Source organism: Gopherus flavomarginatus, chromosome 5, assembly GCF_025201925.1.
Source record: "Gopherus flavomarginatus isolate rGopFla2 chromosome 5, rGopFla2.mat.asm, whole genome shotgun sequence".
NCBI lineage: Eukaryota > Metazoa > Chordata > Testudines > Testudinidae > Gopherus > Gopherus flavomarginatus.
Genome location: NC_066621.1, coordinates 41,564,329 through 41,587,803, shown reverse-complemented (window position 1 = coordinate 41,587,803; position 23,475 = coordinate 41,564,329). Strand labels below are relative to the sequence as shown.

The 23,475-nt window shown below is 46.7% G+C and overlaps 2 protein-coding genes across 4 annotated transcripts in view; one reads left to right on the top strand and one right to left on the bottom strand.

The window, feature by feature from the left end:
• LOC127051008 (NACHT, LRR and PYD domains-containing protein 3-like) overlaps nucleotides 1-23,475 on the bottom strand; it is a 572,024-nt gene that overhangs the window by 103,623 nt on the left and 444,926 nt on the right. The window lies entirely within an intron of this gene.
• LOC127051009 (NACHT, LRR and PYD domains-containing protein 3-like) overlaps nucleotides 6,908-23,475 on the top strand; it is a 166,566-nt gene continuing 149,998 nt past the window's right edge. For 2 of the 3 annotated variants that reach the window (XM_050952786.1, XM_050952785.1), the window contains exons 1-3: nucleotides 6,908-6,986; nucleotides 14,512-14,823; nucleotides 22,272-22,310. In XM_050952786.1, the coding sequence (XP_050808743.1) occupies nucleotides 14,532-14,823; nucleotides 22,272-22,310 (331 nt within the window). In that variant the 5' untranslated portion in view covers nucleotides 6,908-6,986; nucleotides 14,512-14,531. Of the gene's footprint in view, nucleotides 6,987-14,511; nucleotides 14,824-20,311; nucleotides 20,406-22,271; nucleotides 22,311-23,475 lie in introns of those variants that run through there. The other variant, XM_050952788.1, reaches the window with a different exon arrangement.

Genomic DNA, 23,475 nt, shown 5'->3' with positions numbered 1-23,475 from the left:
ATGAGACAGAGGGGCCTGTAACCTCCCTTCTCAGTCTCTCTCAGTGCAGGTGGGAAACTCAAGAACCATCCCTCATTCACTATTATTTGTATATTTACAAGGAGCTTTATTATTTTACACAGTTCCAAAGCTATTAAAGTGGCATTTTTTTGCATTCATTTCCAACAGTTCTTTTATCGTGGACGTACCATTTATGTATCAGTTTTGCTGGAGGGCCATAAAGATCATGAATCAAGAACTAATGTTGCCCTTTAGAGTTTGTATTTCTTGCCATTGTTTGTGCTAATGCACAAGAATTCTCCCATTCCTCGGGGCTAGGGGAGTCCTCAAGGATAGTTCCCAGGCATTCATTTCATTGTTCCCATTTCCTATTCATTATGGTCAACACTGTAATGATAGTAGGAACCCAAGTTACCCACAGCATTGTACAGAGGTGGAGACGAGGGAATCTTTATGTAGTGAGTCTTATCATCAGAAGCACATATAGAATCATAGAATATCAGTGTTGGAAGAGACATCAGCAGGTCATCCAGTCCACCCCACTGCTCAAAGCAGGACCATCCCCAACTAAATCATCCCAGCCAGGGCTTTGTCAAGCTGGGCCTTAAAAACCTCTAAGGATGGAGATTCCACCACATGCTAGGGCACTTGGAGATAGGCTAGCAACCCTACAAAATGGTGTTTGTTACTTAAGAAGTCCAGCATCTTTTCTTCTTATAATAGCAAGCTGGGAAGAGCTACTATAATGCTTTTGGAAGCCTATGCAGGGAAAAGGACAGTTTGGGCAGCTGGGAGAAGGTTTGTTTGTTTTCTGTTCTCTATGGGCGCCCAGATTTTTCAGCAAGTGGTGTGGGGGGCAATAAAGGACTCTGAAGCCTCAGGTGGGAATGGAGAACAAAGGCACAGGTCGGGGGATGGGAAAGAGCTAACAGGACAGATGCTGCTACTGTGGTTAGGCCTGATGCATAGCTAATCTGGCAGTTACAAGTGAACACACCCACCCCAGAACCCTTGGCTTGCTCACTCAGATATAACATCTGCAGGCTACATTACACACAGGTTGAAATATCCCCAAACACACAGACTATGGGCTTGAGTTTAGCCTGAGCAGGGAGGCAGGAGACGACGGGGATTTCCCTAGCTCTGTGCTAATGAGTAGTAGAAAAAAAGAGAGATTTTAAAAGCAGGACATTTGTTGTGGATGGCTAAGCAAAGTGGGGGACTGTAGCCTGAAAACCCCTTGACCAAAGGAGCCCAAGATTCAACCGCAAACGCCACTCTGGGTCCTCGACAGGGCTAGCAGTTTTCAGGCCAATCTGCCAATGCGCATGGATTTTAAAGCACTTGGAAAAATCAGCTGTAAACAGAAACGGAGGCTTGCCTATGGTGCAGCTCTTGTCACCCCATAATTGAAAAGGGGTCTTTGGAGGAGTCCTAAACTACTTTTCAAGGGTGACTATTGTGATGTCCCCCAGTGTACAATCTGGATTGTAGGACAGCTGTGCCCCGTTAATTCTCCAGTCTGGAGAATGCCTCGCTTTGCTGTGTGAGCTGCCACTCTGCCAATCACCCCAGCCTCCATCATGCAAGTCCCCCCAGACATACCAGGGTGCAGTGCCCAGGCACTCTTGAATTACATATAGGGCAACCTGCATATCCCTCGTCCCAGCCTTGCACTCCGGAAATGTACCATGTTGTACCGTTCAGTAACTCACTGAGCAGCACCAACTGATAAAGTCCGGCATTCCATCAAAGAGAAATGGATATGTACCAGTCTGTGTAATCTGAGTAGATTCCCTAGACACTTCAACCAAAACCTGATGGGTTTACATGAAATATAAAACAGATTTGTTCCCATAGAAAGATAAATTTTAAGTGATTAAGTGGTAGTGGCAAGGAAGATCAGAATTGGTTACAAAAAGGAAATAAAAGATAAAACCATAACATAATCCTAAATTTACCAAGGTAATAATTCTAAAACCAAAAAGATTTCTCTCTCTCATCCACAACTTCACAGCAGTTCATGCTAACTGGAATGCCTTCTAGTTATGACCAGCCCTTCCCATTGTCTCAATGAAGATTTCTTTTTCTTCCAGACAATCTTGCTTCCTTGTGTACAGATGGGGGAGGAGAGGTAGATGAAGTGATGATGTCACTGTCTCTTATTTATACTCCTCTCCTCAGACTGGGAAAATCCATCTGTGGCATGGGGCTAGGCAACCCCACTATCTGCATGAGCTGTCAAGTATCCTTCATATGAATGGTAAAATCTTGCTTTCACCTTCTGTATACATGCAGCCCAATGTGTTTCTGCGGATGACATGCAGGTCTTTTGTTTATGGTCTCTGTTATTACTAAGCAGTTAGACCATGGGCTCGGAACAGGCCTCAGTAACACACATGTAGTAAAATCGCATAACTTCATATACATGATGATACACACATTTAAACAGGACAATGAGTTTCAGCAAATCATGACTTTTTAAGTGATGCCTCTCAAGACAAGCTGAGTACAAAATATCATGACCATACACAAGTGGTGAATATGGGGGTTACAGAGTGTTATTTTGAGGTACAGTGTGTCACAACTATAGAGGGGTGATATAGGGTGGGTGAGGTAATATCTTTTATTGGACCAAGTTCTGGTGGTGAGAGACAAGCTTTCGGGCTTACAGAGATCTCTTCTTGAAGTCGTAGAAGGATGAGATGTTACAGGGAGAGTCCCAGGAATATTGGAGAAGCTATTGGATATAAAATCTGAGCTTCTCAGGCATATGGAGGTGGATTTTGACAGGCTCTGTCTGCTGCCAGGCGCTTGGAGAGATTAGTAAAGCCTAGCTGAGGAGTGACTAGGAAGGAGAGTGCAGAGGAGTCATCTGCTTTCTTCCAAATGCTCTTCATCTCTCCTGGGGAATGAGAAGAGCATCTTCCTTCTGAGTTAAATATGTTTTTGCTTTCTGAGGGAATGTACATTTGCTCCTTTCCATACTGAGGGCAACTTTACTCAGGAGTTATGAATTGGCACTGTATGTGTATTGTGACAAAGTTCCTCCTCTACCTTGGTGGGTCCTGTGCTTATTGGCAGATTTGCTCAACTCAGTGATCTTCCCCTCTTGTGGAACCCACAGTCTGGGTCAACTTCTCCTTTGTCTGATCAGGAGTTGGGAGATTTGGGGGGGAACCCGGGCCCACCATCTACTCCAGGTTCCAGCCCAGGGCCCTGTGATTGCAGCTGTCTATAGTGCCTCTTGTAACAGCTACATGACAGCTACAACTCCCTAGGCTACTTCCTCATGGCCTCCTCCAAACACTTTATCCTCATCACAGGACTTTCCTCCTGGTGTCTGATAACACTTGTACTCCTCAATCCTCCAGCAGTTCACTCTCAGCTCCTTGCGCCTCTTGCTTCCAGCTCCTCACACACGAATCTCACTGACTAACTGGGAGGCTTTTAACTAGTTCCAGCCAGCCCTTGATTGGCTTAATGTGGCCCAATCAATGTAGCTATCTCCATTGCCTTCTAGAAAGATCTTAATTGGCCCCAGGTGTCTTGATTAACCTGAAGCAACTGCCATTTGGTTACTATGGTCCTAGGGATTTGATTAGCCTGGGGCTAACATACCTGTTCCTTACTACTTTACTGTAGCCATCTGGCCTTGCTCCATCACAGTATATAGCGATGGAAGCAGGCCGTGCAGTAGTTTGTCCTGCTAAACCTGGATTGGTTTATATGGTAATTCCTCTCTTCCAGAACTAGGATGGACGCAATAGGGTGCTGGGCCACAAGGGCCAAATTCTTCTCTCAGTTACGTCCATGCTGCTCCACTGAACCATGGAAGTTACATGTGGACAAGACCCAGGATCTTCCTGGTAGCACAGGGTGGTTCCTGCAGAAGTCAAAGGGACTGCATAGGGGGTAACTCAAGGTAGAATTTGCCCCTAACACACTCTGGGTGAGTCTCCCCTGCACAGCCCCATATCCAGACAGCTGTGTCTGAGCAAAGCTGGTGAGAAGAGCATATTAAACCTTACTGGGAAATTTCCCCCCTCTGTAGGCCCAATACTGCTGCCATTGGAGTCAACTGCAAAACTCCCATTGACTTTGGTGGGACAGACATGGGTTTTATGGGCCTGATCCAAAGCCCATGGGAAACCTGCAGAGAAACCTCCACATCCTACCAGCATCATTGTTTTCTGGGGCTGGGACTGGGCTGGCTTGGTGCTTAGTCTGGAGATGGCTTTTTCTTCAAACTCTGAGCAGAAGCCAGAGTGAGTTGGGAGTGTGATAGTTCATTCTCTGGCTGTTAGAATATCCCCGGGTGCTCTGTGTTCTATGGACTCAGGAGGGGTGAGGTGAGGGCTCCTCTTCCAAACTGCAGCCAAAGAGCACGGGGCACTACAGAAGATGAGACCCAAGCTGCATTTTGTAAAGGATTTAGTGTGTGCTCAGCTCCATGGCTGTCCATATCCAGATGCCCCCCAGTGAGCTCTGTTTCCTTTTTCATGGTCTTGTCCCTGGCTGCCTTTTTTTGTAATTAATCCATGGCCATGGGGATCTCTTTGCCTTTGTGCAATGTGGAGGGTCACCCGAGACCGCGTTTGATTGGAGGCAGCATGTGACAATCGCTGAGGCCTTGTGCAAACAGTAAGTGGGGAGCCAGGAGAGTCACAAAGCAGCTGAACAGGTTCTCAGATGGTACAGTGAGGCCCCTCAAATCCCAACCAATGCTTGTAAAAAGCAGGCAAGGTCTCTGCAGGCTAAACTGTGAGAGCTGCAGTGGTGCAGATCCAGAGGATTTCCCCATGGCTGTGGCCAGGGAATGAAAGCTTTTGCTTAGAGACGTGTTGATTTATTCAGATTTATTCAGCATTTGTATTGGGAAATGTTTGGGACAATTTCACATGCAGCCAATAGATCCCTCTCACCCCTTGTGCTACTCTTCACATTCCATAGGTTCAGGGATTACAAGTCCCCACTGCTACTGCAGACACTGGGAAGGAACAGAGGGGTGTGCAGGAGGGGATTGGCTGTAGGGCCCAGATCTTTGGCCTCTTCTGCTCCCCAAAGGAGCTTCTGTTTGCACTTCTGCATTTCTTGTCTTAAACCTGCTGGAGAATCATGATGGTGCAATTTCAGTGGTCATCTCTATGGGGAAGTTGCACAAGTTTAACTTAAATTAGCTTTAACGAAGGGAGGATGGTGCAGGATCAGCGCTCTGGCCTGGACATTGGGTGCCTGGTTTCAATTCTCTTCTCTGTGAGAGACTCCCTGTATGATCTTGGGCAAGTCACTTAGTTGCCCTGTACCTCAGTTTCCCCATCTGTAAAACAGGATAACAGCACTGCCCTACCTCAAAGGGAGGTTGAGAGGAGAAATATGTTAAAAATATTGAGTTGCTCAGATAGTCTGTTGACCTGCCAATATTAGCAAACAAAAATGAATATTTGCATACATCTGCATAGATTGACATATTGCCTGTTTGCCCTACTTACACTTATTTAGTGCATTCCTTCCATCCATCCAACTGAGCATTCATTGCACACCCACTTTCATTCCGTCCTGTTCTTCCACCCACCTGCACACACCCATTCATGCTCAATTCAGCGCACACATCGCCCCACCTGTTTCATGCACACGTCACCTGATACACATCATCCCCATTCATCTTGTGCACACGTCCCATCACCTCCAGGTGCAGCTCAGCAGCTGCCTCCATGGCTCCACCAAACCAACCCCCAAACTACACCAGAGTGGGATAGCACAGCCAGAGGCCTGGCCCTGGAGAAGGAGGGGTTTCCATGTGTTTAGTACAGGTCTTATCCTTCCCTGTGAGTACCCAGCCCCTGGTTCCCACCTCTACCCCCATCTCCCAGTTTCCTGGGCAAGAAACTGCCACAGATCTAGTCCCCCAGGCAGCCCACGGGCTTCCACCAGTATCTGGTCTCCCAAGTTTAATGCCTGATTCCCTTGTCTCTGGCCAGAAAATTCCTCACTCCAGTGCTCCTCTATATGCCCCAATCAAGGAGTCCCTCAGCCTGGTTCCCGCCAAGTCGCATCACCCACATCCCCACTTTCCGTGAGCTCCTAGCTCCCCGCTCCACCCCCACTGGTGTGGGCTGGACTTTGCCAGTGAGGCCCCCAGAATCTTTCCAGGGACTCTCAACTCCCGACCCCCTCTGTGTGGTGTGCACCTTTTACCCGTCACTCCTCCCATCTGCCATCTCCATGTGGCTCTGACCCACAGTTCTCATGTACCTATGACGCGTCATGCACCTCTGCTGCTACCTGCTCTTCCCATGTGTCTGTACAGTCCCATGCTGGGGGAGGTCAAAGGCAAGGTCAGGGAGGAATTCTGTATTTGCAGAAGGAGTACAGCACTCTCTGCTGTGCCAGTCTCTCTCTGCAGGCTGGGTGTGCCAGTCTCTTTCTGCAGGCTGGGTGTCACTGCCCCACCTCTCCTGCCTTTTTCCCTCCATGGGGTGACCTGGAGGGAGCAATCTCTGCAGGGACTGCAATTGTGCCTGGCCTTACACAGTTGAAGGTAGGCAAATCGTGGGCTGCTGCTAAAAGTGGTGGTGCCCTCCAGTTCTCCTCCTTCATAACTCCCCCATACACACACCCCTAGTGCCACGTGCTGGGGTGGCTGAACTGAAAGCAAGGCAGGGAGCCAGCAAGCACCAAGAACACATGCAGCTGAGTCAAGCCACCCAAAAGGTGAAAGGGAAAATCAACATGGAAAGGAAGCAGCCTTTCAAGCTTGTCTTTTAGTTGTGTGTTCTCATCCAGAAAAGAGAATTGTGCAACTTGCTGGTGGGGCAGCGAGCAGGGGGAAACCCAACCCAAAACACAAAAAAGCAGAAGCCACTCTTTAAAACACAAAACAAGTTGTGCAAATTGCAGGGGAAGTGCCTTGTGTCCCTCCCCATCTGTGCTCCTGTGTAACAGCCAGGCTTATCTGAACCCCTGGAGGATAGGGCAGCACTGAGGTGAGTGAAGGTTAACACTCTGAGTGGGTTGCTCTGAATTTCCCTTTCACAGGTGAGTTTTCCTCACTCAGTGCAGACTCTGCAGGTGGGGTGAGAGAAAGCCACCACTACTGGTTTTGGGTGCTGGGATCTTATCTCTATTTGTGGGTCTAAATTAGGGGTCAGCAGCCTTTCAGAAGTGCTATGCCAAGTCTTCATTTATTCACTCTGATTTAAGGTTTCGCATACCAGTAATACATTTTAACATTTTTAGAAGGTCTCTTTCTATAAGTCTATAATATATAACTAAACTATTGTTGTATGTAAAGTAAACAAGGTTTTTTAAATGTTTAAGAAGCTTCATTTAAAATTAAATTAAAATGCAGAGCCCCCCAGACCGGTGGCCAGGACCCGAGCAGCGTGAGTGCCACTGAAAATCAGCTAGCATGCCGCCTTCAGCATGTGTGCCATAAGTTCCCTACCCCGGTCTAAATAGTTAGAAAACACAGGCAGAGAAAGAAAGCTGGCTCCCAAGTTCTGTCTGGCCTCTCTCTGTCTCACCATAAGTGCATCACACTCTGTGTTCCTGTGACTCAACTGAGTACAGCTTTGTATGGTTCAGAGGGTTGCCAACTTTCTATTGGCACAAAACCAAACACCCTAGGCCAGGAGGTGGGCGGGAGTGAGGGCTCTAAATGGCAATGTGGGGTCCAGGGTGGGGCCAGGAATGAGGGGTTTAGGGTGTGGGAGAGTCTGCGCTGGGGCAAGGATTTGATGTGTGGGAGGAGATGAGGGCTCCAGCTGGGGATGCGAGCTCTGGGGTGGGGCTGGAGATAAGGGGCTTGGGGTGCACAGGGGGGCTGGAGGTTGGGGTGAGGGCTTACCTGGGGTGCCTCTGGGTCAATGGCACTCAGGCAGGCTCCCTGCCTGACTCCTTGCCTGTTGCACCCAGCCTGTCAGAAGCGGCCAGCTGCCAGCAGATCTGGCGCCTAGGCGGGGGGAGCAGTAGGCTCTGTTCCATGGATACTGCCTGGATTATCCTATGGGGCAATACCCAGGGGAAGGGGCGCCATGGTCTAGGAGGGATACAGGCCCTGGCATGGTAGAGACAGAAAGGTTGGGTAACAGCAGGTGAGACACCACCAGAGGAGGGCGCTTCAGCTCTGGAAATGAGCTAATTTACAGACTGACCAGCAGGAGGTGCCACTGCAGTGAGTGCAGCCTTGTTACACAAAGGAAGAAGGGGAACTATTAATTAGAGGCTCGTAATGCTGTTTAGACAGAGTAGCTGAGACTCTACTTTGTGGGTTCAAGTAGGACCTGAAACCAGAGGGTCTCAAGGCAGCTAAAGACTTGCTATGAGAGAACCTGAGACAAACCAGGTGACAGAGAAGAGAAGAAAAGAGAAGCCATCTGTAAAGCTGGTGGCTATCTGCCATGTTTGCCAATCAGGATACTGCGTTAGGCCAGCGTACTTACTGAGGGTGTATGTTTGTGGGAGAGAGGCTAACTATGGGGGAATGTATTTTGTATAACTCTGTACCGCTTATATAATTCTTTCTCAGATAAACTGCTCTGTATTGCAGATAAGAGATTTTGACTTTTCACTGGTACTGGTGAAAAGGGCTGCCAAACCATGGGCCCTTAAAGATCCATTTCAATAGCTCCCAAATAAGCATGTTTATTAACTATATACAGACATACAAGGCCTAGTTTAATACACACTGCTCCTCTGACTAGTTTCTGATGGCTTCTAAAACAGAACAGCGATCGCCACTAGACAGCTCACAAACTACTTAAAGGGGTTGTGATGGGCTGGATCACAGAAACCCCCTTGGGAACTGCCAACTGATGTGCCAAGATTACTTCTGCCCTTGCTTTCCCTGCCAGCTTGGGACTCCAGCACCCTGTCTTGCTAAGCCAGACACGCCAGTCTGCTCCAAACACAGACTCAGGGTCTGAACTGTGTGCCCCAAAGCTGCAGACTTAACTGAAAGCAGCTTACAGATGTGTTCCTGTCTTTAACACTCAGATGCCCAACTCCCAATGGGTTTCAAACCCCAAATAAATCCATTTTGCCCTGTATAAAATTTATACAGGGCAAACTCATACATTGTTTGCCCTCTATAACACTGATAGATATGCACAGCTCTTTGCCCCCCCGCCCCCCAGCATTAATACATACTCTGGGTTAATAAGTAAAAAGTGATTTTATTAAATACAGAAAGTAGGATTTAAGTCATTCCAAGTAGTAACAGACAGAACAAAGTGAATTACCAAGCAAAATAAAATAGGGCACGCAAGTCTATGTCTAAGAAAACTGAATACAGATTAAAAACCTCACCCAGTAAGCTTCCGTTTACAGACTAGTCTCCTTCCAGTTTTGGTCAGGCAATCACTCACATCCCTTGTAGTTACTGTCCTTTGTTCCAGTTTCTGACAGGTATCCTGGGAAGTGGAGAGGCTATCTCTTTAGCCAGCTGAAGACAAACTGGAGGGGTCTCCTAGGGGTTTAAATAGATTTTCTCTTGTGGGTGGAGACCCCCTCCTCTCTCCTATGCAAAGTCCAGCTCCACAATGGAGTTTTGGAGTCAAGTGGGCGGGTCACATGTCCATGCATGACTCTGTTTTTAGAGGCAGCAGCCATTGCTTACCTGCTACCTTGAAAGTCCTCATGTAGACTTCTTATGTGGATTGGAGCCTTCCAAGATTCATTGTCCCTTAAGTGCTTCTTGACTGGGCCCTTACTTTGCACATTCCTTTTTCAAGAAGCTGGACAAATGCTTTACAAAGGCTATTTAAAAATCAAGCCACTACACAACCAATATTCATAACTTCGAATATACAAATGATACATGCATACAAATAGGATTAACAGATTCACTAGATCATAATCTTTACAGAGATATGCATGGCATGTGTAGCATAAAACATATTCTAGTTATATCATATAAACATTCATAAGCATATTCCCATGAAGCCTTATGGGGTATACCATCACAGGGGTATTAGTCTACTCCTATATACCACAATTCTTCTCCTTGGGCTGACACCTTGACGTAGTGGAGAAGCTTGCGTATACTTAAGACCCTAAGAGCAATGCCGTCTGGAGAATGCAGAACAGCAATTGTTGCCCGAGAACTCTCAAGGTACAACATTGACATTGCCATTCTCAGTGAAACAAGACATGCAGATGAAGGTCACTTGAGGGAAGAGAGTGGTGGTTACATTTTCATTTTGAAAGGAAAACCAGCAAGCGTTAGGCAAATACACAGTGATGGCTTCATAATCAAGAACTTTCTAGTCAACTGCATGACTGATCTCCCCATCAGCATCAATGAGCCGCTTGCAATCCTCTGCATCCAAATGGTCAATAAGTTATTTGCCACTGTTATCAGTGCATATGTACCAACACTTAATGCTGAAGAAGAACAGAAAGAATCCTTCTACACTGACCTTGATACAATTTTTCATCCATTCCAAAAACAGATAAGATAATCCTTTTAGGAGCCTTTAATGCAAGAGTTGGCTGAGATTCTAATGTATGGAGTAGTACCACTGGGAAGGAAGGAGTGGGCAAGACCAATTCCAATGGCATCCTTCTACTCAGCAAATGTGCAGAATACGACCTTTTGATCACAAACAGAATCTTCCAACAAAACAACAAGTACAAAATGACATAGCAACATCCCTACTCAAAACAGCAGCACCTTCAGACTATGTTATTGTCAGAATACAGGATCTAAGAGATGTCCATATCACCCATGTCACGAGAGGAGCCAATGATTGCTGGACTGACCACTGCTTGGTAAGGTCAGTCATGTCCATCAGGATTGCACTGAAACTTTGAAAACAATCCAAATCACACAGATGGCGTTACGATATCTAAAGACTTCAATCCTCATTGCACCAAGAGAACTTCCAAATACTCCTCAGTGAAACACTGGCCATATGCATACCTGGAAATGACAACAGAAATGTTGAAGAAGACTGGTAAACGCTAAAACAGACCATCTACAAGACTTGCGTGAAATCTGTTGGCCTTGCTACCTGCACGCCATCAGGACTGGTTTGACAATAACAACATTGAGATTACAGCCCTTTTGAACCAGAAGAGGAAAGTTTTCTGTGACTGGCAAAAAACCAACCACTATCAAGTCAGAAGCAGAGTCTTTCCACCAGCTCAAAGCTGAAGTTCAAAGGAGGATCCAAGAAATCAAAAACAAATGGTGGGAGGAGCAAAAGAAATCCAAATGTTTGCTGACAGACATGATAGGTGGAGCTTTTTTTGTGAGACAAATACCTTGTATGGACCACGCTCATGCGGCCTCACACCTCTGAGATCCGAAGATGATAGTACCGTTCTTAAAGATAATGAATCCATCAAAGAGCACTGGAAAGAACACTAGCAAAAGCTTCTAAATCTTACCACACCATGGACTCAATTCCTTAGCAGCCAATCTGGGAAACTCTTGTCAACCCGCAGATACCTGATGAGATCTGCAAAGAAATTAAACAAATGAAGGACAATAAAGCACCAGGTCCTGATGGCATACCTTCTGAAGTACTGAATGCAGGGGGAGAAACATTGACTAACAAGCTTAATTTGCTGCTTCTTAAAATCTGGTGCACTGAAGAAATCACAGTTGATTTACATAATGCTGACACCATCACCGTTTTCAAAAAAGGGAACAGGACTGAGTTGACTGTGGCAACTATTGCCCTCCTCTCCATTGCTGGGAATATTCTTGCTAGAATCTTACTAAATTTGCCTAATTTCCCTTGCAGAGGAACTACTTCCAGAGTCCAGTGTGGCTTCAGACCATTGTGAGGCATCACCGACATGATTTTTGCAGTCAGGCTGATCCAGGAAAAATGTCAAGAACAATACCAGGAGCTGTACATGGCCTTTATTGATCTGACCAAAGCCTTAGACTCTGTCAACCATGAGTCTCTGTGGAAAGTCATGTCAAAGCTTGACTGTCCAAGCAAATTTATCACCATTGTTAGACTCCTCCATGTCAGATGACTGCCTCTATCCAGTGCAATGGCTCTACCTCTGAGCCCTTTGTCACCAAACTGGTATAAAACAAGGCTGCGTACTGACACTGTGTACTGACACTCACCCTTTACTCCGTTTTCTTAGCAGCTATGAAAATATTAATACAAGAGTGCCTACCACAGGGCATTGGCATCAAATATCAGACTGACAGCAACCTCTTCAACCTCTCTTGTCTCCGTGTCAGAACTAAAGTAACATTGGCAACACGAACTAAACTCCAGTATGCAGATGACTGTGCTGTAGGAGGACCTACAAATAGCTCTTAATTGCTTCTCTGAAGCTTACAAAAGCTTAGGACTAACTCTGAACATCAGCAAAACAAAAGTTCTCCACCAGCCAGTCCCCGGTCAATCACCAGACTCAGCAAGGAAGATCTACATTAACAAAGAAGAACTGGAAAGTGTAGAATACTTTGCCTACCTTGGCAGCCATCTCTCCCCCATTCTTAACAAGCCCATATACACCTGCAGTGCATGCCCCTAGTCCACCCCTTACAACTTATGGTCATGTTCTGTTTTGGAGGATCTTGAGTCTCTGTATCCCTTTTGTATCCCATGGGAGAGGTGAGGAGTGAAGTTGTGCTTAGGCCAAGGCCAGGCTTTACTTTGACTTTTAGTGTTTCTTATGCCTCCCCTCTCCTCCTTTAGGCTTCTCCTAACTAGGTGTTTGGCTTGGCTCTAGAGAGGAGCCAGGTAGCTTTCCAGTTTATGCTCATATATTACACTCCCACCATAACCTGTAACACTTCAGCTCCATCTCTTATCTCTTCCAATTATACTAGCAATCCCATCTGGCCAAGCAGAAGCAACAGACAATGTCCCTGCTCCCTGCCCACACCTCAGCATGGACATTCTGAGGCCAGCAAACAGGCCTATAAGCTATAGCCTGTAAATAACTCTGTCATTTCTTTTCTTAGTTATTAAATCTTTTCTGAGGGGGAGAGGGGACCCCTGAGCAGCTTCCAAGGGAAATCAGGGTCCCCTGGTGATACCCCTGCTTGTCATGAGGAGGGAAGCCCCAGCCTGCCAAGGAGGACAGGTGACAGCCCTTTCAGCAGAGTTCTGCCATGGGGAGAGCCCCCAGTGATTGGTTGCTCTGCCCCAAAAGGCCAGCAAGTAGAGCAGTCAGCCAATCAGAGCTGCTTTGGAAAAGCTCTCTCCACTCCCAGCCCCTCCCTTCAGTAACTGGAAGCCATTCTCATAAGAGCAGGGGGAGCAGAAAGAACACAGCAGTGTAGGCTGGGAGCAATGGAGCTGGGATGGACGGCACGTCTACTCCTGCCCCCTCCCTCCCGGGAGCATCTGGCCTAGGAAGGGACAGGGGTGGGTGAAGAGCTCTTGGACCATGTCCCTCACCCCAGCCTGGGAGATTGGGCAGCACTAATTATCTCTCGCACACACTGGGGGTGGGCAGGGGGAGTTCAGAAATCCAATGACAGACCAAATAACATAATGTCTTTTAAAAGTCTAATTATTTCTGATCTCTTGAGGTTAGCAATTCTGCTTCTGCTGTCACCACTGGGGACGCTGGCACTAGGCACTCTGAGTGAAAGCCTTCTTCCTTCACAAATGGAATCACTAGACTCTGAGTGGTTTCTGCCTCATGTTATTGCAGCTGGAAGTGAATGAGAAGGCCAGCGAGTGAGACAGAGAATGGGCAGAAAAACAATTCATCTCTGGATACAAAGTGTGGTGGGTGGGGGCACCCTGGTTCAGTCAGCTGTCCCCAAATTCCAACCCACGTGCCTTGGGATGGAAACTTCCATATATCTCCCATTATGCTACAACCCCTTGTTGCCTTTCCACAGCCTTCAGGGATGCAGGAATCTATGCCAAAATAAATGCTGAACTCAGATATATATCAATTTCTTTTTCTGGGCAGGGACAAAATCATAATTAGTAAGAAGGACCATTAACAGAGCCCTATGAGAAAAATCATCCTGTAACCTCAGCAGTAACAGAATACAATAAACAACAAAATAACACTTGTTTAACTGACACGTAACCCGAGCTGCCCTCCAGCCTCAAACCCAGTGATTGCTGACGCCTGGTGCAGTGTGAGCTTAGGGTGGCGAGTCCATCACAAACTCATGCCACTAAGAACTATATGTTACACTGCACCACACTGTCATTTCTCACGTGGTCACACTATTGATCACATGGAGATCACTGCCATTCAGGAGAGAGAAATACAGGCTACAGTGTAACTTGTGATGTTGGACTTATTTGTTTCTCTGTGCAGATAGAGATTCTTTTTCCAATTAGGACATTACTACACTTAAAGCTGAATGTGTACTGAATTACCACCTCAGCCTGTATTTCTCTCTCCTGAATGGCAGCGATCTCCATGCGATCAATAGTGTGACCATGTGAGAAATGACAGTGTGGTGCAGTGTAACATACAGTTCTTAGTGGCATGAGTTTGTGATGGACTTGCCACCCGAAGCTCACATAACTGACTTTTAATTTTCCACTTATTTTTCAGGTTATTGGTAATATCCTGCAATGACTTCAGACAAAAATCTGAGAGAAATCCTTCTAGATATACTGGATAATCTCTCAGGGGAAAAGGAAGGAGATCTTGAAAGATTTAAATTCAGCTTAGAAAATGCTGACTATGAAAAAAAAGCACCAATCCCCAAAGGTCGGCTACAGGAAGCTGACACTCGGATGAAACTTGTAGACCTCTTGTGTGAATACTACAAGGAACATGATGCAGTGAATGTAGCTATATCAGTCCTTGAAAAGATCAATCTCAGAGATTCTGCTGCTAAACTCAAGGAGGCAAGAAAGAAAGGTAAGAAAACCTAATGTTCCTGCAACTTCTGAATCTTTCCCCCTTTTGAATATTCCCTGAAATGGGTGCAGGAGGAACAGCTACTATGTAATTATTAAAACTGGTTGGAAAATGGATCTATCTCATAAAAAAAATAGATTTTGAAGTTTTGTTTCATCACAAATTAAAATTTTGAAGTTGTTCCAGAATTGAAATGTTTCAAAAAAATGCTTCATTTAAAAAAATGTGAAATGTTTTCATTTTGATATTTTTATTTTTTTATTAAATATAAATATAAGGTCTCGTCTACACAATAGCTGTAAATCGGTACTTCACTATCTCGATCCGGGCAACGTGGTCATACCGACCTAACCCCCCATGTACACAGCACTATGGCAGTGGTAGCTGACATAGCTACTGCCTCTCTGGAAGGTGGATTAACTAAGCTGAGGGGAGAGCACGTCATTAAAGAGCTACAGTGGTGTGGCATTTTAAGAGTAGGCATGCTCTGAAATGCAATACATTTGGAAAAGACAAGTATTTCCCAATTTCCCCCCGTTCAGTCTTAGGGCTGGTCTACACTATGGGGGGAAATTGATCTTAGATACGCAACTTCAGCTACGTGAATAATGTAGCTGAAGTCGAATATCTAAGATCGGATTACTCACTCGTCCTCACCGCGCGGGATTGATGTCCACGGCTCCCCCTGTCGATTCCGCAACTCCGTTGGGGTTGGTGGAGTTCCGGAATCGATATAAGCGAGCTCGGGGATTGATATATCGCATCTAGATGAGACGCAATATATCGATTCCTGAGCAATCGATTTTAACCTGCCGATACGGCAGGTAGTCTAGACATAGCCTTAGTTGTTTCCAGCAGTCATCTTGAGTGGAGTAGCAGGGGAGAACTGATAACTTGGATTACTTCACTCCCCACTCTTAAATAGGATTTGCATAAGGCAGGAATCCTTTGTCTCTCAAACTTGAAACACCTCCCCACCCCCACACACACTTCCGTTCCAGTGGAAAGTTACAAGAAGTCACAGGTAATGTTCAGTATCAGGTGACAAAACCACCTGATTGTAGTATTCCAGAGTCCATGCCTTAGCAGCAATATGGAGCGCCCGCAGGAAGGGCAAGCCTTTCACAGTCCATTGTGCTAGCTGATGGGCCATTAGCACTGTCTGGCTTTTCCACTGTTGTACCTGAGGTGTTAGCAGTGGAAGTGAACCAAAGCAGGAAATATTAAATAGATACACAGGCCAAGATTCCTAACTTTAGATACAGAAATGAAATATTCACACAAGTAGGGCAAACACATTCAGTAAACCATAATCTTTTCAATGATATCTCACATGAACTATCTCGCATAAAGCATATTCCAGTTGTGTCACATTCATATTCATAAGCATACCTCCATAAAGAATATGGAGTGCAACATCACAATAGGTCATTCAGGGTGTCAACAGGTTACACTCAATAGGGAGTATGTGCAGAGAAGAAATAGGGTGTTGCTATGCTGGAAGGTTTTAAAGGGTGCCATCAACTGATTGTTTGCTCTAGAGACAACTTCAGAGATTCTTCAAGCTGTTGCTGTACTAAATAGATGGCAGGGACTTCATGTGTTTCCCCTAGTTTCCCCAGAAATCAACAGGGTTCTGCAATTGATGCCAAAATCATTTTCTAAAATTTTGGGATTTGCTGCAGTATACGGCATACACACAGACGGACAAACAGAAAAATGCCTTTGAAGTGAGTGTAAGGCCTTCGCAAGCTCAACCAATAATATTCTACTACTGAGAAGTCCACTAAGAACTGCTCTCTTTCAAAATGGCTGCCATCTCCATCAGGACTGAAGTCCAAGCCCACAGTCAGGTGGCTATTTTGAGAAAGGCAACTATTTCCCATTGTTCTCAGACGGACTGAAGTCTCAGGCTGCTTTTAACAAATATGAGTGTTGGTCTCACTCTCATTGGAAAGTGGGTTTTTTGACAGTGCTGCCACAGCAGCACTTTAATGCCTCAAGTGTAGATAAAGCCATAGAGAAGAATGTTATGCATCAGCCTCTGCTGGAAGAAACTTATGAAAAAAGGAAAAAAGAATCCAAAATATTTATTTTCAAATATTACTTATTGCCCTAGATTTACTCAACAGAGGAGAGAGTAAGGGGAAAACAGAGCTGTGTGTGGAAGGATACAAGAGGAGGAAAATGTGTGTGTGTGTGTGTGTGTGTGTGTGTGTGTGTGAGACAGAGAGGAAATTTGGGGTGCAGGAGGGAGGGTGAAACTGGAGCAAGTGTGTGCAAGGGATTATGGAGGACAGAGAGGAAGAGGGATTTGGAATATGCATGCAGGGGATGTAGGAAGGTGAAAGAGGCAGGGAACTTTTGGCATGGTGTTGTGTGAATCTGGTGATGCAAAGCATCTGCTAACCCAGTCTAATCGGACCATGTGCTCTGAGTCTGGGGTAGAACAGCCAGAGTATGCCATTGAATCTGGCCTTAAAAATTAAATTAAAAAAGAATGCAAGGCTGATACTTCCTATCTTTAGATTGGAGGGAGAGGATGGGAGGGAGGAAGACACTAGTGCACCATGAGAGTGGAGAGGGTGACAACAGTGGGAGGGAAGGGGGAGCTAGTTTTTTTAAAAGAAATTCATGACATGTCACCCCCAAACTTGGGCTAGTAGCAGGATTTGAATTCTGTCTCTATAAATCCCCAGCTTAGCTCAGACCTCATCATTTGAGCTATACTCAGAAATAGTTGTTAGCTTTTGTCAAGGCTGAAGTATCAATATGTTTACTCTCTTGCGCTGCTTATCTGTGGGGAAAAAAAGGTTTGTTTAAAAAAATTCTGTTCTGCTTTATTATATATACATAAGGCTTGAGTGTGTAAAGTGTTTTTTGTTCAACTCAAGCTTCTGATATACAGTTGCAAGAAAAGATCTCTTCAGAACCAATGCCTCTTTAATTATAGGACCAAGAAAGCTTCCACACCACTTATCTGGGCTTGCAGTGAGATCCTTGCCGAAATTGGGGATGACTAAATGCAGCAGTACTGAAATTTCTAATGTATTTATTCTTCTAGAAGAAAAACCCCACTTTGTTAACATTTTTTATTTTGTTCTTTGGTGGTTTGCTTCCAACCATTTCAGATTGTTTTCTATAATAATACTCAGCTCTAATATAGGGCTTTTCATGAGCAGATCTCAGAACTCAGATATCATTAAGAAAGACGCTATGGCTGTGTCTACATTGACATGTAAGCTTAGGGTTAGTGGGATTTGAGTCAGCTGACCTATGTCAGGGAATGGTTTGAGCACCTCCATTGCATTTTAACCCTAAGTTAAGGATTGTCTGACCTGTGCTTGAACCTAGGGTTCTAGCATCCCCACTGCAGTGCATAGACCTGAGTCAAAGTAACCCTATCCCAGAGTGCCTGGTGCCCCCCTATCTTAATGTCAGCACTCTAGCCCTATGAATATGTTTCATTGTGGGGAAAAACTAATGCCCACCCTATTTGTTAACTGTGACAGAGCTGTTGATGGGATTCAGCTGCCCATAAGGAGCACATGAGCACAGAAACTGCATAATTAGCCCAGTTGATGGCTGTCTCAGTAGAATGACTGCAGTTTGTTATGGCTTTACACTGAACTACCATCTAATCTGAGTTGGGTTCTCTACCTCTAGGCTGTCACATTGGCAGGAAAATGCCCATGTTGTCCTGTTCTGTGGATAATTAGGACGTCAGTCTCCAGAGCTGCCAAACTATTAAATGAAACTTGGCGATTCTTAATTTTTAAAAATGGGCTATTCAATGAAGCTGGTTTTGTTTGAGTTTTTTAATTTATTTTTGACTATTTTGAAGTTTGACATAAAATGACAGAATCAGAGGAAAAACACTCCCTCATCCACGCAAGCTGGCTGCTGCCAGCTACGGAGTGTTGCAGTGTTTCCCCAGGGCTTGGAGTGAAATGTGCTCCACCCTCCCACCCCAAGAATCCCTTATCCCTGCCCCCACTGCACCCTGGGAGGCAGAGATAAAGGATCCCTGGAGTCTGTGGGGAAGTTTTGGGACTGCTCCCACTCATTGCCCTCACACTGCATGCTGCCCAGGCATCTCTACACATGCAGCCCCAGAGAGGGCAGTAGGAGCCTGGGAGCAAGGAACAGAGAGTAGAGTGGGACCAAGTGGCTGCCCTGCAGGGAAGGGAAGCAACAGAGTTCCTGGCTCAGCACAGCCAGAGGAGGGATGACTATCAGCATCCTGGCAGCTGGGAGCTGTCTCCCACCTCTCAGCTTTGTTACTGGCAAGCTCTGCATAGTAGCAAGGAAGAGCTGGAGCCAAAGCTGCCACCACCAAATGAGTGCGAAGGGGTGGGGTAGGCCCAATGGCCAGGGCCGGCTTTAGCTAGTGCAGGGTCCAATTTGTGGGGCATGTACTCTCCGAGCGGCACTGCGGATTTCCACACTCTGGCAGTGGTAGCGGGGCCATGAGGTTGTGGGGCTCCGGCTGGGGTAGCAGGGCTGCGGGACTTGCCGCGCTCTGGCTGGGGGAGCGGGACTGCAGGGTTGCGGGGCTCTGGCCGGGAAAGCGGGACCATGGGGATTTGAGGCTCTGGCTGGGGTAGTCGGGTTGCGTGGCTCCGGCTGGGAGAGTGGGGCTGCGGGGTTGCGGGGCTCTGGTCAGGATAGCGGGGCCACGGGACTTGCCGCACTCGGCCGGGGGAGTGGGACCGTGGAGTTGCGGGGCTCCGGCTGGAAGTGTGGGGCCGCGGGACTTGTGGGGCTCCGGCTGGTGTAGCGGGGCCGCAGGACTTGCTGCCCTCCGGCCTGGGGAGCGGGACCATGGGGTTGCGGGGCTCTGGCTGCGGGAGTGGGGTCATGGGGCTCCGGCCGAGGGAGCTGGGCCAAAAGGCAAAAGCTGACATTAACATTGTTTCAGTCTGTGTGTTACTTGACATCCTGTATTCAGTGTCACCATAGAAGGGAAAGGCTCTGCATAGACGGAAATTTGCCTGGGCATCGGTAGAAAATGTTAAATAAAATTAAACCTAGCGCTTTGTCATCTTGTGTCATCATTTTTATTTCTTAGCTTTCAGCTATTTAAGTGAACTCTAAAACTTTCATACTGACTGTTTCCTATCTGACATTGTATCTCTCTAATTGCCTTCATAACCATCATTGACTTTTTTCCATTTTAATACTATCCCATAGTATCAGAGAGAGTGAGAAAAATAGCAAATAAAGGTACATGACTATCATTCTGTCTCTATAGAGAATGATAGATATACATGCATCTGTCTCACATAGAGAGATGTGATGCATTCCCTGCAGCCAGGGCCGGCTTTAGGAAATGTGGGTCCCAATTCGAACAGTTTCGATGGGCCCCCCGCAGGGATGACTAAAAAAAACCCCAAAACATGTAAAAAAACATGTGGGGCTTGTACTCACTGGACAGTGCTCCGAGTCTTCGGGGGCACTTCAGTGACGGCTCCTTCACTCGCTCCAGGTCCTCAGCAGCACTGAAGGAGCTGCCGCTGAAGACCCAGAGCAAGCGAAGAACCCATCGCTGAAGTGCCACCGAAGACCCAGAGTGCCACCAGGTGAGTAAAAATGAAAAAGGCGTCTCTAGCCAGGGAAGAGATTCCCACTGGGTGAGGGCCCTCTTAGGTGCAGGGCCCGATTAGAGGGAATTGGTGGAATAGTCCTAAAGCCGGTCCTGCCAACGGCCCCCTGCTGGAGGCCTCAGGATCCTGCCACTCTTGTCCCAGGGAAGGAGTACTAGAGGAGTCTTCCAAGCAGCCTAGAGTGGCTGCAGGGGACACAGCCAGTTAGGGCACAGGAAGGCCATATAAAAAGGACCTGCAAAGCCAGAGACAGGCAGTTCCTTGCTGGAGCTAGAGGAGTCCAGATGGTGTCCTTGGTTGGCCAAAGGGAACTGCAGCACCATGAACAGATCAGTGCTAGCAGGGACTGGGTGAGCGAGAAAAAGCTCCTGGCTGGCAGCTGGCCCTGAATGTGGAAGAGCCCTGAGCTAAGGGTGAAGCACTGGTGAAGGCTGGGGCTGCAGGGAAGTGACCTAGGGAACTGAAAGCAGCTTAGTTAGAGGGACACAGTGGCATGTGGCCACTATTCTTAGGGTCCCTAGGCTGGGACTTGCAGTAATGGGCGGTCTTGGGTGCCCCCCATAGGCCACTAGGAAAGTGGCCTATAATTGGACAGCCATAACTCCCAAGAAGAGGACCTGAACTACGTAGTGGCCTGGCTGAACAGCTGGGGACAGAAGGGCCCAGATAGGAAGTATCGCTTCCAGGGAGAAGCTTTGGGGCTACAGCCTGATACCAGGGCTGGAGCTATTTTAAGACTGAAAATACACCTGACCAGAAGGGGCACTCTTGAGAGGTGGGTGCCACGCCATTACCAGGAGGCTGTGGGGAAGGTTTGTGGCTACTTCCCACTTGCCGCCCTGACAGTGCCACAGCTGGGGCACCCCTGCACATGTAGCCTAGACAGCCTGAGAGCAACGGCCAGAGAGCACAGCGGGAACAAGCAACTGCCATGCAGCAAGAAGGAGCTGGAGCTGCCACCACTGAAGGAGACCGTGGGGGAATTTTGGGGGCTGACTTCCACTCACTCCCCTGACAGTGCCTGCAGCCCAGGCACCTCTGCACATGCAGCCCCAGAGGGGCTGGGGGCAAGGGCCAGAGAGTGGAGTAGGGACCAAGCAGCTGCCATGCAGAGATGGGGAGCAGCAGGGATCATGGCTCGGCATGGCCAGGAGAGGGATGACTCTCAACATCCCAGTGGCTGGGAACTGCATCGTGCCTGGCAGCTTTGCTCCTTGGCTTGGGGGAACTCTGTGCAGCAGCAAGGAGGAGTCAGAGCAGGAGCAGCTGCCACTGGGAGAGGAGCAGGAATAGGGATCATGTTTGACCAGGCAGGAATAGTGCTTCTGACTGCTGGGCTGGCTGCCTGCAGCGCTGCTCCTCTGTCACCAGGATCTCTAGGATACACCCAGAGAGCTTCCAGGACCCAAGTCAAGCCAGGGCTATGTGCACATAGGAAAGCAATAGGGCTTGGATCCTAGGTCCCAGCTTAACATGGGCTCAGACCATCCAGCCCTGCAAGGTCCTGGAACCCTAGATCTGAGCCCCAGCTTAGCACAGTTGGTGCATGGACACAATGGGGGTTAGACTTGAGCCTAGGCTTACATTGTTGTGTAGAAATACCGTTAACTGGCTACTCCAGTGGTTTAAAAAAAATAAGAGTATTGCTTCTGGTGGACGTTTTGAATCAGTCATTGAACTAGTGTCTCCAAAGAAATGCTCTTTGCCTGCCTCAGCTGTGGGTTTACCAGGGAGCTTATTACTGCAGAGAACCCTGAATGAATAACTTGTCTCAATGTCTTGAACTGTGTGATACTCTGTAATTTTTGTTGCACTAACATTCATGTGAAATTTCTCTTTCAGCTTTGGGTCCTCAGCAAATACCTGAAACATCAGCAAATGGTATGTGGCATTCAATAAGGAATTGCATTGCATAATTATTAGTGATTACCAGAAATAGGCTAAGTCAGCCAGACATTGGGTTTACTAGTAGAAATAATAAGTAACACCTCAGAGTGCAGCCTCACCAGATCACACAAGTTACACAGGGTGGGATGGAGGATGAGGAAATGAATGGGGAGATCTCCAAGAAAGAATCAGGTGCTGTAGAACATGGTGCTGGTGAGGAGGTGGAGATGTTGTCTCAGAGGCAGTACTGACCCAGTGCAGCAGCATGATGCTGGAAGACACTCTCCTGCTAGGGACACCATCTTTTAAACGAGGCAAAATAACTAGAGGTCAACATTTGTGGTCACTGAAGGTGCTATGGCACTTTTTTAAACCTCTGGGCCCTGGACAAATTTTAGGTTATATTTAGTTATATTCTTTGCACTTAAATTCCAATTACTGTTTCAATTATACCTGTCATTCTCTATCACTTCATGTCCTATTTTGTTACAGAGGGCCATTGTGCACTGTTAAAGGTTTCACCCTAGAGGTGGCTGCATTTCAGTAACTGATGAAGTGATTCTTATTATATGTTTAGAAGTGTAATCTGGAGTTTTCAGAACCCCCAACAGGGGAACTTAACTTTTTCACTTCAGACAGTGTAAGGAATAAATCAACAGGAACACAGCTCTTCCGTCTGATAGAGCACACTTGCATGAATCTCATCTAAAACAGCAATTTATTAGATTTAAGCACACACAACCATAAGCAATAGGTTTAGAACATCCCAGATATTTACCTGACATGTGGAACGGTATTGAGTAATTAACAGCAGGTTCGCACTGCCCAGTTGTTCATCCACCGGGGAGAAACGGTGTCAGGAAAACGTCTTTCAAGATGGCATCAGAGAATTGCTTCCAAGTACACTCTTTTAGCTAACCTTTTATAACAGCAAAAACATAGGTCATAATGATCCCTACTGAATCAACACTTTTCCTAACTTTCAATAAACTTCTAATATGAGAGGTGTCTAGAGTCACGTTTTTCCAACCACCAAGGTTTTCAGTCCTAGTTATTTACTTGTCTCTACCCTCCTCCGATTCTGATTAGCAGAAACTGTAGCTAGTTTTAACTTTGCTTGGTAAAAGCCTGTCTCCAAATCAACTCTTAACTGTGTGGT